General features: G+C 36.6%; 1 protein-coding gene across 1 annotated transcript in view; it reads right to left on the bottom strand.

Moving 5' to 3' along the window:
• Positions 1-7,772: 7,772 nt before the first annotated feature.
• The window catches only part of LOC107582927 (neurabin-2-like), a 47,706-nt gene continuing 38,772 nt past the window's right edge, over positions 7,773-16,706 (bottom strand). Inside the window, exons 5-8 of the mRNA XM_016268952.1 lie at positions 13,541-13,645; positions 12,111-12,246; positions 9,798-9,941; positions 7,773-7,826 (exon numbers count right to left, since the gene is read on the bottom strand). Of these exons, the coding sequence (XP_016124438.1) occupies positions 7,773-7,826; positions 9,798-9,941; positions 12,111-12,246; positions 13,541-13,645 (439 nt within the window). The remainder of the gene's footprint in view (positions 7,827-9,797; positions 9,942-12,110; positions 12,247-13,540; positions 13,646-16,706) is intronic.

Below are 16,706 nucleotides of genomic sequence, written 5' to 3'. Positions count from 1 at the left end.
TCAGTGTCACATGATCCTTCAGAAATCATCCTGATATGCTGACTTGCTGCTCAAAAAACATTTCTTATTATTATCAATGTTGAAAAAAGTTGTGCTGCTTAATATTTTTGTGGAAAACATGATACATTTTTTTCAGGATTTTGGATGAACAGAAAATGCTAATCAACAGCATTTATTTGAAATACATATCTTTGAAACAGAAAATGATTCCAGCAGCATAGGTTTAAAGTAAATGAGCGGTTGGTCTTGGATGTGTGTGAACCTGCAGCAGCAGCAGCATCTGTCTCACTATAACTTGAGTGACAGCTGAATCTGATGCAGAGGCAAAGCGACAGTTTTTTTTTCTTGAGATCAGAGAGGACAATGTGCAGCTATTCATAGCTACTGAAAGAGCTGTTTTCCTTCCTCCTGCGTTCTCTCTCTCTCTCTCTCTCTCTCTCTTCTTGCAGTTTTTTTCTACTCTCTTTTTGAAAAGTGTGGCTTAGCAAAGGATGCTGTGTGTGAGTAAAGTCAGGTCAGCTGGACTTGAGTGTTTGTGAGCATGTTATGCTGGTACCCCAGCTCTACCACGCCACCATGTGGTCAGCCACAGTATCACCTACACATACTCATCTGCAGTTTACAGTAATTATTGGAGAACAGTGTTGGGCGTAGTTTTTTTGCGTTGTCTGTCTGCAATGGATGAATTGTACAGCATGTAGGTGGTTTAGTTGGATTTTGCGGTTTTCATTTGGTCAAAGTTTCTCATTTGTTTTTGGTTGATCTTTTTAAAGCGGGTATTCTCTTGTAGTTTTTTGGTTTTGTACAGAAGTCTGTGTTTACAGTGCGATTATCTGAAACGCAGACATGTCCAATGAAAGACACGGAGGGTGGGGCATACGATATTGCCCCGCCCCCTTTTCTTGACACGAGTCAATGATGCATCTAAAATAAAGCCTCTTGTGATGAGCACTCCAGACGTTCTGCTTCAGTAAGTGTGTGTTTGTACATGGTGCAAGAATAGTGTTTTATTTGATATTTCTTAAAACCAAAAGGCTTTCTAGCCAAAGATTTTAAAACCAAAAGGCTTTCTAGCCAAAGGTTTTAAAATTATGGCATTCAGACCTTATTAGTAATTGTAATCAGAGCTCTCGAGCTTCATATTACTCTCGTTTTTGGCTCAAGTCGAACAAGACCAGGGGCCAGTTGCATAAACATAGTCATTATGTTAAAATGTCTTAAGAACTAGCAGTTAGCCAAGAGGTAATCAATGTTACTTTTCTGATTCAAATTGGGACAGTCTACCTTTTTGTAACCGAGTTAGAAAAGTTATGAAACTGTTTTGAAGAAAACTAGATGACTAACTTTTTAAGTCTAAGCAGTTTATGCAACCGGCCCCAGTTCTGTCATTTAGCCTACATGTGACTTGCTCTGACTGTATCATTTGAATCTGCTGCAGTCAGATTAGTCGAATTTACAATTGAACCACTCAAATCGGTTATTTGAAAAGAATCGACTCAAAGGAATGATTCAATCACAATTCCGATAATGCGCTATACCGCAATAAAATAACAAGAAAGGCCATCTTTTTCTTAAAATGTAGTGTAGAGTAGCTTGGATCCATTTAACAAATAATAACAAGAAAAAAAAAATGGAATTGCAGAAATAATTACATTCCAAACATACTGATATCACAGAAGCGATGCATTATTTTTCCACATAGTTTTTGTGCTGTTGACAAATTTAAATGTTTGTGATGTACAGAAAAATAATGACTCTGTGGTCTCCTGTATGTTTATATGAATGAATAATTTTTCAACATATTACTATCGCTATTCAACTTACAAAGCATGATACCCTGTTGAAAAAAAAGCATATGCTGGTTAGGTATGTTTTGACGGTATGGTATGGGATGCTGGTCCTTTGCTGGTTTATGCTGGTCCTTTGCTGGTTTATCCTGGTCCTTTGCTGGTTTATGCTGGTCCTTTGCTGGTTTATGCTGGTCCGTTGCTGGTATAAGATGGTCCTTTGTTGGTTTATGCTGGTCCTTTTGCTGGTTTATGCTGGTCCTTTTGCTGGTTTATGCTGGTCCTTTTGCTGGTTTATGCTGGTCCTTTTGCTGGTTTATACTGGTCATGTGCTGGCATACCAGCTTAGCAAAGGACCAGCTTAAACCCACATAGGACCAGCTTTAACTCGCATAGGACCAGCTTAAACCAGCATAGGACCATCTTATAGCAGCAAAGGACCAGCATAAACCAGCAAAGGACCAGCATAAACCAGCAAAGGACCAGCTTAAACCAGCAAAGGATCAGCAAAGGACCAGCTTAAACCAGCAAAGGACCAGCTTAAACCAGCAAAAACCAGCAAAGGACCACCTTAAACCAGCAAAGGACCAGCTTAAACCAGCATCAAAACATACCTAACCAGCATATGCTGGTTTTTTCAACAGGGTAGCAACTCACATTCTCATCGATCGCACTTTGCCTTTCAAAACAGACAATTTCAAACTGTTGCTCAGAACATTTCTGCATTTATTATGACAGTACTTATGCAATTATCACTCATGATGACGCTTATTTCAAATAGAGAACATCTTCCTCTGGTAAAAAAAAGAGGAACTAAACAGAGGAAATGGAGTCGAGTTCGTAAAACAACTATAAAATCGGCATTCCTGCTTTATGTTAGGTGTCAGACAAATATGACAGTGTCATAATTATAGCAATTACAATCAAATTACAAATTGTGGCGTTTGTAGACACTTTTTCCCCTCCAATATAGTTCCAAGCAAGTTGCTGCTTGTTTAACGACACTGCAACGTAACATCTTTAAACATGTTATCTGTACTCATCTTATTATTAGACTGAAGTACACTGTAGGAAACCAAAAATAAAGAGGAACAACTATTACACCAGCAAGTGAGGAGAGAAACACAGAGCTCTTTCCTGTACATGGAAGCAAATTCATTTCATTAAAGGCAGCAGCTAAGCTAAGCTAAAATGTGAAAAATTAAAAGCGTTTATAAGATTCAAAGTGTCCTTTACCTCCATAACTCAGTTTGCTCGTGTGACGCTCTGGGATAAGAAATGTTTTAACTGTGCCACTGTCTGGACATCCATAAACATGGTCGTCGTGTACTAGACATTACAATATTACATTTCAGCAAACAGAGGCTCGCAGTAAACAGAACTATACACAGCAAATAAGACCGTTTTATTCGGATATCTTTGCTAAGGTCCTTGTCAAAGCCAGTGGGCTTTCTTACGGATGGGAAATCAAGGTTTCCTTGACATTGTGCAAATAAAAGAAAGAAAAAAAAAGCCCTCAAAACGGCTCTATTATATACATTTACTGCTGCACTAATCATTGTGGAATTATTTCAATTTCTCAAACACCATTCTGCACTTGATTGCTAGATAACAGGTGTCTAGTTAGGGTTAAAGAGTCAACGAATTAAGAGCAGTATAACTGAGAAAATAGTCCCATAATTCTGATTTCCAGTCAGTGCTTGTTCTTGCTTGCTTGAAAAATGATTTTAGGTGACTATGACATGGAAAGTCAGACATACACTCTTAAAAATAAAGGTGCTTCAAAAGGTTCTTCAAGGGATGCCATAGAAGAACCATTTTTGGTTCCACAAAGAACCATTCAGTAAAAGGTTCTTTAAAGAACCATCTCTTTCTTACCTTTTTGTAATCCGAAGAACCTTCTTTCACCACAAAGAACCTTTTGTGAAACAGAAAGGTTCTTCAGATGTTAAAGGTTCTTTATGGAACCATTTAACATCTATGGCATCGTGAAGCACCTTTATTTTTAAGAGTGTAAGCTCAGTCTAATTGTGGTTTAGGATGATTGAAATTCATATAGGTTAGCAGAATAGCAGTGACTTTAAGATTCCTATTATATGATGTTCCTACCAATTGTTTCACAAAACTCTGCAGCATCGTTTGTATTCTCTCAGTGTTACCCTGTTGCTTGATCAACATGATGCTTGATCAACCAATGTTAAACAGAAAATTACTTGTAACATTTAAAAAAAAAATACTAAAAACTACATGAAAATGAACAGTCACATAAAATGAGAAGTTCGTAAAAAGCTGAACAACAAATACTTTCAGGAGGGAAATGGGAAGAACTACAATACTCATTAAGGTTTTCAATACTAAGCTGGGAATAACAGTTTTTTGGCATTTGAAAAACCAACTCGATTCTCTTTCATAAATACGGTTGACGTGAGAAGCCCAACAGTAAAAATAGGACACAACTATCTGATTGAACTAAAGAAAATAATCTGCACTCCACAGATTGGGGACCGTTCACACAGAAGGTGTTCTTCCGTTGCAGTTCAACTAATGAAGAAGAAAAGAATGCAGGGTTGACACTTGACAGTGTCTTACAAACGCGAAGCTCATACGTTTTATGAGAAAAATAACAAAAAAGCAATGCAATACTGTGTGAACCAACCCTTACATTTACGTCGGGGTGGTTTCATCCAAAACGCCTTTCCCTTTTTCACTGCTCTACTTTTCAGTTGTTTTCTATGTAAATACGTGCTAGATGGACGTGGTTGACCTTTGCGCTGGCGTCTTGTGGCTTTTGACGCATGTAGCTGCGTTTTGCTCCAATTACAAATAAGTAAAAAAAATAAAAAGGTGTCTCTTTTTTTATTGGACGCGTCTTAAAACTTTTTTTGTGGAATGGGGAAAAAACGTTGGCTCTGTGTGAATGGCCCCCAAGAGTTGTTTTATGGAGACTTGACACCTAATTTCTGCTTGTGTCCTACGAATGAGGCTCAGTATCTCCAACATGCTTAAACCATACTTAAAACCATATAATTAAACTCTCAAATTCCTTCAATTGTCGTGTCAAAATTCCATTTTTTTCCAGGAGTACAAACACATTTAAGACAAAATAACAAAGACAAAAGTGGCTTATAACTCCACAATCCAACTAAAAGGAGATTCCACATCATAGTATATGGAACGATAATACTGAATCAATCCACATCCATCAGGAGAGAGGAGGAATGGCAGCCAACAGAGGCATACAACTTTAGGATTCTCCTGGACTAGTGCAATCTGAGTGCACTTACATCGGAGTAAACACACGACGAGTCTGCTTAAACAGAGAGGGCTGGTGAAAGGTTTTGGGTAGCAATAAAACAAGGCCATATTTCTGATTGATGCAGAAGTCTAACTCTGTTACGTAAGAGAGTCAGACGACATTGCAGGGTTGACCGAGGCACACAGCGCAGTGCAATGAGCACTACACCAACAAGCACTGAAGTTAAAGCACAGAGTGATGTTTCTCCTGTGAAGAAATCATCACCCATAAGCCCCTACTCATTCTACACTTCCATTAACATGTCTTTTACACAGAAAGCAAACATGAGAAGCCCCTGAATGCTAACTGTAAATGTTTTCACACCATGTTTTCCAATTTTGTCCTAAAAAGAAAAAAATGGACCATTTTCACTGTATTATTTGCCTAGATGTGAAAAGTAAAGCCCTTACCCCTTCTCCCCCCCCCCAGAACATTGCTTAAGCGATTTTAATATTTAAATATATGCCAGAATATATACAAACAGTCCTCTTGACAGTCACTGCTATACAGGCCGCCTCTCGCTCTGATCCTACACTGTGGGCATGCCGTCTTTGTCCAGCAACGGTTTCATTCTTCTCCTGCAAGCAAGTGAGTGAACATTTATTAACGAAGAGGTTCTACATTCCTGCCGAGAGCAGAGAGGCTCATAATACCTTTAAGGGCGCTTAAAAAGAAATGGAGAAGATGACTAAATGACTATAAAAAGGGCCTCCTGATGTCTTGACGTCCCTCCGGCGTCTGGTACAGTGTTTTGTCCCCTCTTGGTCCCCGGTAACATCCCCTCAGCATGTTTCCTGTAGTTCACCAGGCTCTTCAGGTCATGGAGGGAAAATGTGGTCGGAGGGTAGAGTGGGCGGAGTTCAAGGCGTTTCTGTCATTCTCTCCGTCATTTCCACAGCGGAAGGTTTACGACGGCTCCAAGCTCTTCAGGGCACCAACCTTTGACTCCAAGTCTGTAACCTGAGATGGAAAAAGAGAGAAATTCAGGTCAGGTACACTTATTGTCACCATTTTTATGTATGTGGCAAATGCTTTTATCTTTAAATGCATACATTACTGTTCAAAAGTTTGGGGTTGTTAATATTTTAGAAAATGTCTCTTACTGTATGCTCACCAAGGCTCCATTTATTTGATCACAAATACAGTAAAACAGCAATATCGTAAAATATTATTACAATTAAAAATAATTGTTTTCTATGTGAATATTTTTAAAAATTTAATTTATTCCTGTGATGCAAAGCTGAATTTTCAGCATCATATTCCAGTCTTCAGTGTCACATGATTCTTCAGAAATCATTCTAATATGCTGATTTACTGCTCAAGAAACATGTTAACATTTTTTCAGGATTCTTTAATAAATTAAATCTTCTGTGCCATTATGAAAGTTTTTACTGTAAATTTTGATCATTTTTTTTGTGTTATTGCCTCCTTATGATAAATTGCTTGTATTCCTTATTTTTGCGTCACTTTGGATAAAATCGTCTGCTAAATGAATAAATGTGAATGATAATTTAATGCATTATTGCTAAATTAATTTCTCTTTCTCAAAGAAAAAAAAAGAAAAAAATACTGACCCCAAATTTTTAACAATACAATAAATGTAAACCCTTAGGGCAGGTTCACGGTTTTTCCTTTCCCCTCCATTATTTTTCCATTGTTTTCTTTGTAAATAGACAAAAATTTTTGACTGCTGTGCTCACATCTCACATCTTTTGCAGCATCTCATGCATGACACGCCTCTCTAAAAATGCAGCGTTCAACTAAAAATAGAGTTAATAATAGTGATGTTTGCTTCAAGTTCAAGTTGATTTCTAAAGCACAATTTAAAACAACTAAAAGTTGACGAAAGTGCTGTACAGTGCTGAAAATTATAACATCATGTAAACAAACAAAACAAAAACACAGTAAAGGAGATTACATGAAACTCTACAATACAATAAAAGCCAAGAAAAACAAACTTTAAAATCAGAAAGTGTTTGAGCACTTGAGGCTCCTCCACAGTTTTGGTACAACTACTGAAAAAGCCGGATAATTTCTCAGTTTTATTCTTGCTCTAGGACCAGTCCACCACCTCTGATCTGAAGATCTGAGGGATCTTGATGGATTATGCTTAGACAGAAGGCTCGATTTGAAAAAAATGGACCATTTTCACTGTATTATTTGCCTAGATGTGAAAAGTAAAGCCCTTACCCCTTCTCCCCCCCCCCAGAACATTGCTTAAGCGATTTTAATATTTAAATATATGCCAGAATATATACAAACAGTCCTCTTGACAGTCACTGCTATACAGGCCGCCTCTCGCTCTGATCCTACACTGTGGGCATGCCGTCTTTGTCCAGCAACGGTTTCATTCTTCTCCTGCAAGCAAGTGAGTGAACATTTATTAACGAAGAGGTTCTACATTCCTGCCGAGAGCAGAGAGGCTCATAATACCTTTAAGGGCGCTTAAAAAGAAATGGAGAAGATGACTAAATGACTATAAAAAGGGCCTCCTGATGTCTTGACGTCCCTCCGGCGTCTGGTACAGTGTTTGTTTTGTCCCCTCTTGGTCCCCGGTAACATCCCCTCAGCATGTTTCCTGTAGATCACCAGGCTCTTCAGGTCATGGAGGGAAAATGTGGTCGGAGGGTAGAGTGGGCGGAGTTCAAGGCGTTTCTGTCATTCTCTCCGTCATTTCCACAGCGGAAGGTTTACGACGGCTCCAAGCTCTTCAGGGCACCAACCTTTGACTCCAAGTCTGTAACCTGAGATGGAAAAAGAGAGAAATTCAGGTCAGGTACACTTATTGTCACCATTTTTATGTATGTGGCAAATGCTTTTATCTTTAAATGCATACATTACTGTTCAAAAGTTTGGGGTTGTTAATATTTTAGAAAATGTCTCTTACTGTATGCTCACCAAGGCTCCATTTATTTGATCACAAATACAGTAAAACAGCAATATCGTAAAATATTATTACAATTAAAAATAATTGTTTTCTATGTGAATATTTTTAAAAATTTAATTTATTCCTGTGATGCAAAGCTGAATTTTCAGCATCATATTCCAGTCTTCAGTGTCACATGATTCTTCAGAAATCATTCTAATATGCTGATTTACTGCTCAAGAAACATGTTAACATTTTTTTCAGGATTCTTTAATAAATTAAATCTTCTGTGCCATTATGAAAGTTTTTACTGTAAATTTTGATCATTTTTTTTGTGTTATTGCCTCCTTATGATAAATTGCTTGTATTCCTTATTTTTGCGTCACTTTGGATAAAATCGTCTGCTAAATGAATAAATGTGAATGATAATTTAATGCATTATTGCTAAATTAATTTCTCTTTCTCAAAGAAAAAAAAAGAAAAAAATACTGACCCCAAATTTTTAACAATACAATAAATGTAAACCCTTAGGGCAGGTTCACGGTTTTTCCTTTCCCCTCCATTATTTTTCCATTGTTTTCTTTGTAAATAGACAAAAATTTTTGACTGCTGTGCTCACATCTCACATCTTTTGCAGCATCTCATGCATGACACGCCTCTCTAAAAATGCAGCGTTCAACTAAAAATAGGGTTAATAATAGTGATGTTTGCTTCAAGTTCAAGTTTATTTCTAAAGCACAATTTAAAACAACTAAAAGTTGACGAAAGTGCTGTACAGTGCTGAAAATTATAACATCATGTAAACAAACAAAACAAAAACACAGTAAAGGAGATTACATGAAACTCTACAATACAATAAAAGCCAAGAAAAACAAACTTTAAAATCAGAAAGTGTTTGAGCACTTGAGGCTCCTCCACAGTTTTGGTACAACTACTGAAAAAGCCGGATAATTTCTCAGTTTTATTCTTGCTCTAGGACCAGTCCACCACCTCTGATCTGAAGATCTGAGGGATCTTGATGGATTATGCTTAGACAGAAGGCTCGATTTGTAAGTAGGTGACTGTCTGTTTAAAGATTTAAAGACAAATAAAAGAATCTCAAAATCAATAGAGTAGGCCCCACTAATAAATGTCATATAAAACTAGTATTTGCAATCACCCTGGTGGCTGACTAAATACTTTTTTGCCCCACTGTATATATAAAATTGTAGAACAGTGTAGCATATAATTCTAAATTTGAGACACAGGGTGAATTATATTTTTTATTAAAACAAGCAAACAAACAAAAAACCAGCAGATTTATTGCACTGAAAAAAAATGGTGTAGAAACAATTTTCACTCAGAAATTGCTAGTAAGTTTCACAAACAATTAGAAAGAAACAGCAAGTAACATTTAATTAATCATGAAATTTTGAAGAAGAAAAATGTAAATAGTATTTTCTTGTGAAATAATCTTTTTATTATTTACAACTACATTTTTCTTTTCTTTTTTTTTATTTCTTTTTTTTACAGTGTGAACATTGCTTATTGATTGTAAAAAAAAAAAAAAAAAAAAATTGCTGATATAGACCAACATTTCCATATTGGAGCTTCAGTGCGAAATAAGTAATTAAGAAAATAAATAAATACAAACTCTAGATTCATATCGTAAGCTATTGATCATAATATAAATAAAATTAAAATTAAATAAAAATCAGCTGCATCTGTTTAATATTGGGTCAATTCCCAGTTAATTTCAAAAGGCAAATCAAAGTAAAAAATGGCATTGTGGATCGGTTTGCACATTTTTTTTCTGGTCATGCGTTTATGAGTGGTCAGATTTAGAAGTTTTCTTGTGTGTCCCACTGACCTCCTTAAACTTGTGTGCAAGTTTCTCTGGGTCCATCTCCACAGGAGAGAGCATGTCTTCATTCTCTGCCAGGTCAAACACCTCGATGGCATTAGGAAACATGGGGCTCATCTCTCCTTCTTCATCGGTGGCATATTCACCCGTCTGAACATGAACAAGATATCGAGAAAGAAAGAGAGATGGATATTGAGACACATGCTGCTTTTCAGTGCAGCTGAGATTTGTTTATCTGACCATAAACAATTTATGGATTTTGAAGCGAAAGAAGTTTCTGTATCAGACATTTGATAAGGATTCTAGACTCGGACATGTGTTGGTTTCTGATCAGTGTGTTGGTAACATTAACCACTAGATGTCAGAGTTTAGCTAGGCAGAAACCAACTGGATCAAGAGGAAAACACATGGCAGGACATTGTAAAAAAACCCCAAAAAACACTGTGACTGGCCAACCACCATTTTGAATTGACTGTGCAGCTGCAGGAAGATGAAGTAAAGGCAAGTAGAAGTAGGGTGACCATTTTCCCAGGACACGTCCTGGCCAGGATTTCTATATTGCCTAAAATATCTAGGTTTTGGCTTTGTGAAAAAAAAAAAATTATGTAATCAAAACAGTAAGATTTTGAAATAATATTAAATTTTAAAATAACTGTTTTTCATTTTATTATATTTCAAAATATAATTTCTTCCTGTGATCCTGTGTAGCAGTCATTACTCCAGTCTTCAGTCACATGATTCTTCAGAAATCATGTTGATTTTATTAAAAGAAACATTTCTTACAAACATTTTTTGAGACACACTGCCATGGCATTCTGTCCTTACTTTCACACCCAAGATCTCCAAGAATACCGACTGCGAGAACTGTGAATCTTCAACATCTGAATTATTAATCAATTCCCCTCACACCATGCCAATGTGGGCAGGTGTGGAGGACAATTATGAGACATGTACAGCATGAACGTGTTAAAGCAATGCAGTGCTTTAAAACAGAGCTAAATAAACTGTGATTTCATGATTCCTGAAAGAGTGTCTCGGTGAAGAAATGGTGACATACTGCCTTCCACTACATGCAACCAAAATCACTTTAATAACCCATCATTAAGGGGTACAGCTATATTAATGCAATTAAATTGTTTCATTTAACTTTATTTATGAGCTTTGAACATTTTAAACATGCCATAAAAACAGTGAATACCTCAGGTGTTTTGATGCATTGCCAAGAACAAGGTCAAGCATCAAGCTTGACACACTGACTGACTAGGTTTCCAGTCTAACTTATGAAATCTGAGGTCAGTGCAAAAATCTGGTGGTGCAAAAATATGTGTATATGACATTTGCAATACAGAGTGCCACTCAACTGGAGGCAAAAAAATAGATTTTTTAGATGCAACAGATGTAAGACAAACATCTAAAAATAGATTTAAAACAATATAGACAAAAACACTGTTTTTTTTATTTTTTATAATTTATCATTTTTATTTATATGTAAGCCCCAAATATATCCAAGCCTCAAAGCTAAACACAGTTATTCGCAAGACAGAGACAGAGAAAAGTCTATTTCACAGTCACTGGCAAAATATTTACTATAATATAATGAAATCTTTGCAATTAATAGGTTAAAAAAATTATATAGTGGAGTGTTTGGGAAACATATTTGAAAAGGCGTGATTTGTGAAAAAAACTGAATTGCAATTTTTCTGATTAAACTTTTGCGATTTGGAATACAATAAAAAAAAAAATCAGTTTTTTTACGGCTATATAATAATAAAAATAATTACTAAACAAAAATACACGAATTACATAAAAAAAAAAAATTATATGGTTATATTCCACTGTAAAATAAAAAATTAGAGTATACAAGTATTTATTTTTCAATTACAACAGTAGAATTACAATACTAATATTTATGGCTGTCTTAATTTCTTCATTTTAAACTTTTATTTTAATGTAAAACTGCAGCAAACCCTTAAAGCTTCTTTTTTGTTGACAACTGCTTCTCATTACAATGGGAACGAAAGAAGGTTGGCGCGTGTTGCGTTCCCAAATGCAGAATGTAAATTACAGCGACCCAGACTCAGAGCAGATGCAGAGATGAGTTTGTGTGGAGCAGCATTTACTGCGAACCAAAACACTCTGAGACGCTGCAAACACCAGCAGATCATGAGCTGCCCACATGCAAATTAACACAATGCAGCGCTTCACTCTGGAACACGCAGTGCATATAGTTATTTAATTAAATCCCATGTTACTTATACTCAATCTGCATTAATCACAAATTGAAAAAGTTAAATCATCGTGTATCTGATGAAGCTTTACCTCTTCGTCCTCTTCCGTGTAGGGGTTGTAGCGTTGCTCCATCATTTCCCTTTGCCATCTCTCCTGCTCCAGTGTCTGCTGAATCAGCTGGGCCACCTCACTCTGTTCCCCCGGCTTCTCCCGGCCAATCACAAACCTGCAACACACAAACACACCAGTCAATCAGATAAGACCTAGTGGACTAGCTGTCATTCCTTAAGTGAGTTCTGTACTGTTTTCAGGTGTGATGATTTACAGGAAGAAAAGACCTGCATTATAAAGCCTAAAAGGCTCAAAACCTTCATCAGCATCCTGCTGGATGCCTTCAACTGCATCCTATTTAAAAGTGACTGATTGGCAGTCGCTTCTGTGCTGAGGTATTCCTCACAAATAAAAGTTATTATTAAACATCTTCTCTCCCACTGGACTTGATTCTATTCAACTCGTCTATTAATCACATTTTCCATTTCCCTGCACTACAATCAAGCATCATCCATGCCTAGCCAGAACAGCTTAAGAGAAAACAGGATGCAGATGCGTGAGCTTGTTTGAAATGCCACAACTACCCAATCTTGACTGTAGATGCAACCACACAGGTCTTAGATCTTTGTTAAATCAAAGTAACAGAAAGCAGCAATCTATTCGATACACAGCATTGTCAGGGCAATATTAGAGATGATAATGAATCAGTGAGCATCTGATGCCAAATGAGATGACTGAAGATAATGCTGGATTAAATAGAGGGAAATTAAATTCTAATACACTAAAGCCTGAGGTCTACCTGAAACATGTGCAACAAAGATTCAAAATGAAGCAGTGGATCTCTGTGAACACATTCACACTAAGTCTGATAATACTCCAATGACATATAGCTTTTTAATTCTTTTTATTTTATTTTAATTGTTTGGATACAGAAATAAAGAAGTTTGGAATTGGTCTAGATATTTTTTGAGTGAATATTTTAGAATTTTATATTATTTTTGTCATATACAGTATATGCGACTATCACACACACACATACCGTTTCAGATCACTAAGATTTTTCTTTTTTAAAAGGAAATTAATGCTTTTATTCAGCAAGGACACAATAAACTGATCAAAAGTGACAGTTTTTAGAAATTGTTTAGAAAAAGATGTATTTCAAATAAATGCATGATTATAAAAAGAATCCTTCTGAAGGATCATGTGATGCTGAAGACTGGAGAAATGGCTGGTAAAATTTACATTAAAAAATATATTCAAATATAAAACGGTTATTTTAAATTTAATACTAATTCACAAAATTCATGTTATGACTGTATTTTTTAATTAATAAATAAATAGACTTCAAAAATATTGAAAAACACCCCAATCTTCAATAAAAAAATAAAAAATAAAATAAAATATGACCTGGCCAAACCTTGACCTGTGAGATTTCACATGTCTATGAAAAAGTTGTTTAATTTCCTTACTTGACAGTGCCGCTGGTGTTCCTAAGGACCGATGCAGCGAAATTCTGGGTCACGCCCACCAGACTGGTTCCATCCACCTCCACGATCAGATCATTCACCTGGATCCTACCGGAAGGAAAAATAACCAGGACAGCTCAGGGAGGAAAAGTGCATCTGTAAAACGGCTGCTACATCTTGGGCCAAGATACTGATCAATCTCATCACTATACGTGTACAGGAACTGACAATGCCAAAGGAATAATTTATTCAGTCTGAAAGCTGACCAACAGCAGCAGTGAATCAGTGCCTCGCCTAACTAAACCTCTTCTTGTATTCCAAGCCGTTAAAATGATCGATCGATCCTCTCAGTCATAAAAGATGCCAATCTATCCAGCCCCATCCAAAACAGTCCCGGTAGCCTGTTTGCCAAGGCAGATGTATGTTTGATAGACAGCAGGAGAACAAATGAGGTGCCAGAGAGTGAAGGTGAGGTCCTTTCAGAGTGCTAAAGTGTCTGTCCCACTCAATACATGTGGCGACAGCTCATTTTAGCATTGGCTTATTAGATTTTTATGTCTCCTGTGGCTTCCAGGCCGACTGTTTCTAACTGTCATGCCAAAATGAGGAAGAAGCCACTGCAATGCAGCATGCACCTACTGACTCAAGACCGGAGAGAAATAACTAACGTTGTGAGTTTTTAAGATTCCTAACACTTGTTAAATCTCCTGTGCTCTAAAGGAACGTCATAAGCAAAAGTGGGCTTCTCTAAGCTGAATTGCTGTTATTTTTCAAAAGAGCTCTTGAGCTTGACAGATAGAAATAGCTTCTCTGTGACCGCCATGACTCACTCCAGGGTCTGAAGAGCTCAGATGCCATTGCAAGGTCAGATTCTACTCATTATAGATCAATAAATACCATCCCTCCATCTAGGCCTGGGCGATAAAACGGTATCAATATTTATCGACGGTACACCTTCTTCGATATCGATAGAAAAATTGTTCGATATAGCGCACGATATAGGCACGTACTATGAGTGACGCAGACAGCACACACAAACACGAACACATGCTGAAATGAGTGCTGTGACTGCCTGTGATGAGGAGATTGTGAATAAAGAATGAATATTAGTCGAATTTAAAATAAACATTTGCATTTGAATGTTAGTTGTGCATCAGGGAGCGTCATCAGTGGTGCGCGAGATGCGTTGAAGATGATGTGAGTGACGTTGTTGCATTTTAATGTTTTGTTAGTCTAGCCCACGAGACGCGCCACTGCTGCGTTATTCATTCAAAATATTAGAGAAACATAGAAGCTCAATGCGGAGAAGATCTTGAATGGGTTAAAACCGAAACCAAGCCATTCACACAGAACGCATAGTGAGCGCATTTTTTAGATGGACAAATATGACTGCTGCACTCGCGTCTCACAGAAGAGAAGTATAGAAAGCCATGCAAAGTTAAAACAGTTTAAACTTTTAGAAAACACGTCACGAATTTGTGGAGGTTTATTCCTTTTCACTGCGTCTCATATGTTTTTAAATGCAGTCTGTGTGAATGGAGATTTGGCTCTTTGGATTAAGCAATGCATAAATACATGATTGAGTTAATTGAGTTCATTTAGACGTTATGCACGTTTTTATAGAGTTACTTCCTTGCGTTGACAATTTAAATGCGCTGCATTATTTTGCTCATTGCGCCCTCCTGTGGCCTCGGGAGACAATTAGACCTATACAATAAAGACCTATTTAATCTGCATATAAAACATTAGAAATTAGATATTTGTTTAATTTTTATTGTGTTTGATTGTTAAAACAAAAAATATTTGTTGTTTGTCTCAATAAATTGTGTTAATTATAAATACAGTGGTTAAATTAAATAAAAAATTTCTATTGCTTTTTGTTTTAAAAAGGTTATAAAAAATGTCAATAATTATCGATAACGAACGATATGAAACATTATATCGTTGATACATTTTTTTTAGCTATATCGACCAGCCCTACCTCCATCCATACACATATGTGTTGATTAAATACTCGGCCTGTTTTATAAATAACAAAACCATGGACACTATTTATTTGGACTATTTCACTTTGTCTCATTTCAGTCTAAAAGCATCAGCCTCACAGTTTCCACTGCATGTCTGATGATGCCTCTGTGACTTTGGTATTTAATCCATTTTGCAGACTGATGAAAGCAGACGTCCTGGTAGTACAGACTGACAGAAGGTAAAGGAATCCCAGTTTCTTTTCACTCTCATTTGCACTTAAATCCATATAAATCCCACTCTATCCTGTAATTCTCTAACTGACCTTTAGGGATGGGCGTATCGATACTGATGCGAGTATCAAAAGTATCGATACTCAAATAAAAAATATCGATACTAAGGTGTGTGTGTTTTTTTTGTTTGTTTTACCAGTGATTTTGTTTATTTAACAAAAAAATGTATGCGTACAATATGTATTGAATTGGACGAATAACCTATGTTAGTGAATAATTGTGTAGGATAGAACTATTTTCCTGCTCATCTGTTGCAAGACAGAACCAATCAATCACAGAGAGCGTTCACTCACTTCTGACAGTGCATTCATACAGGGCTGCGTTTCCCAAAAGTATCATAAGAAATCATTGATGCTTTTGGGAACGGCAGAACAATTCTTATCAGAGGACAGAAAAAACATATGTTTTGAGTTATTTCACAATAAACAAATTGAAATGGTAGCCTACATAGTGCAATTACATTTATTTAAATTGAACGTTAAAAGCTCATATTGATCATGTTCTATTCTGTAATGTTAATATAAACCATAGCTGTCAGAATAGCACGTACTATGAGTGACGCAGACAGCACACACAAACACGAACACATGCTGAAATGAGTGCTGTGACTGCCTGTGATGAGGAGATTGTGAATAAAGAATGAATATTAGTCGAATTTAAAATAAACATTTGCATTTGAATGTTAGTTGTGCATCAGGGAGCGTCATCAGTGGTGCGCGAGATGCGTTGAAGATGATGTGAGTGACGTTGTTGCATTTTAATGTTTTGTTAGTCTAGCCCACGAGACGCGCCACTGCTGCGTTATTCATTCAAAATATTAGAGAAACATAGAAGCTCAATGTGGAGAAGATCTTGAATGGGTTAAAACCGAAACCAAGCCATTCACACAGAACGCATAGTGAGCGCATTTT

The sequence above is a fragment of the Sinocyclocheilus grahami genome, unplaced genomic scaffold (assembly GCF_001515645.1).
Source record: "Sinocyclocheilus grahami isolate Dianchi unplaced genomic scaffold, SAMN03320097.WGS_v1.1 scaffold48.1, whole genome shotgun sequence".
Taxonomy (NCBI): Eukaryota; Metazoa; Chordata; class Actinopteri; order Cypriniformes; family Cyprinidae; genus Sinocyclocheilus; species Sinocyclocheilus grahami.
This window is presented reverse-complemented; position numbering and strand designations above follow the sequence as displayed.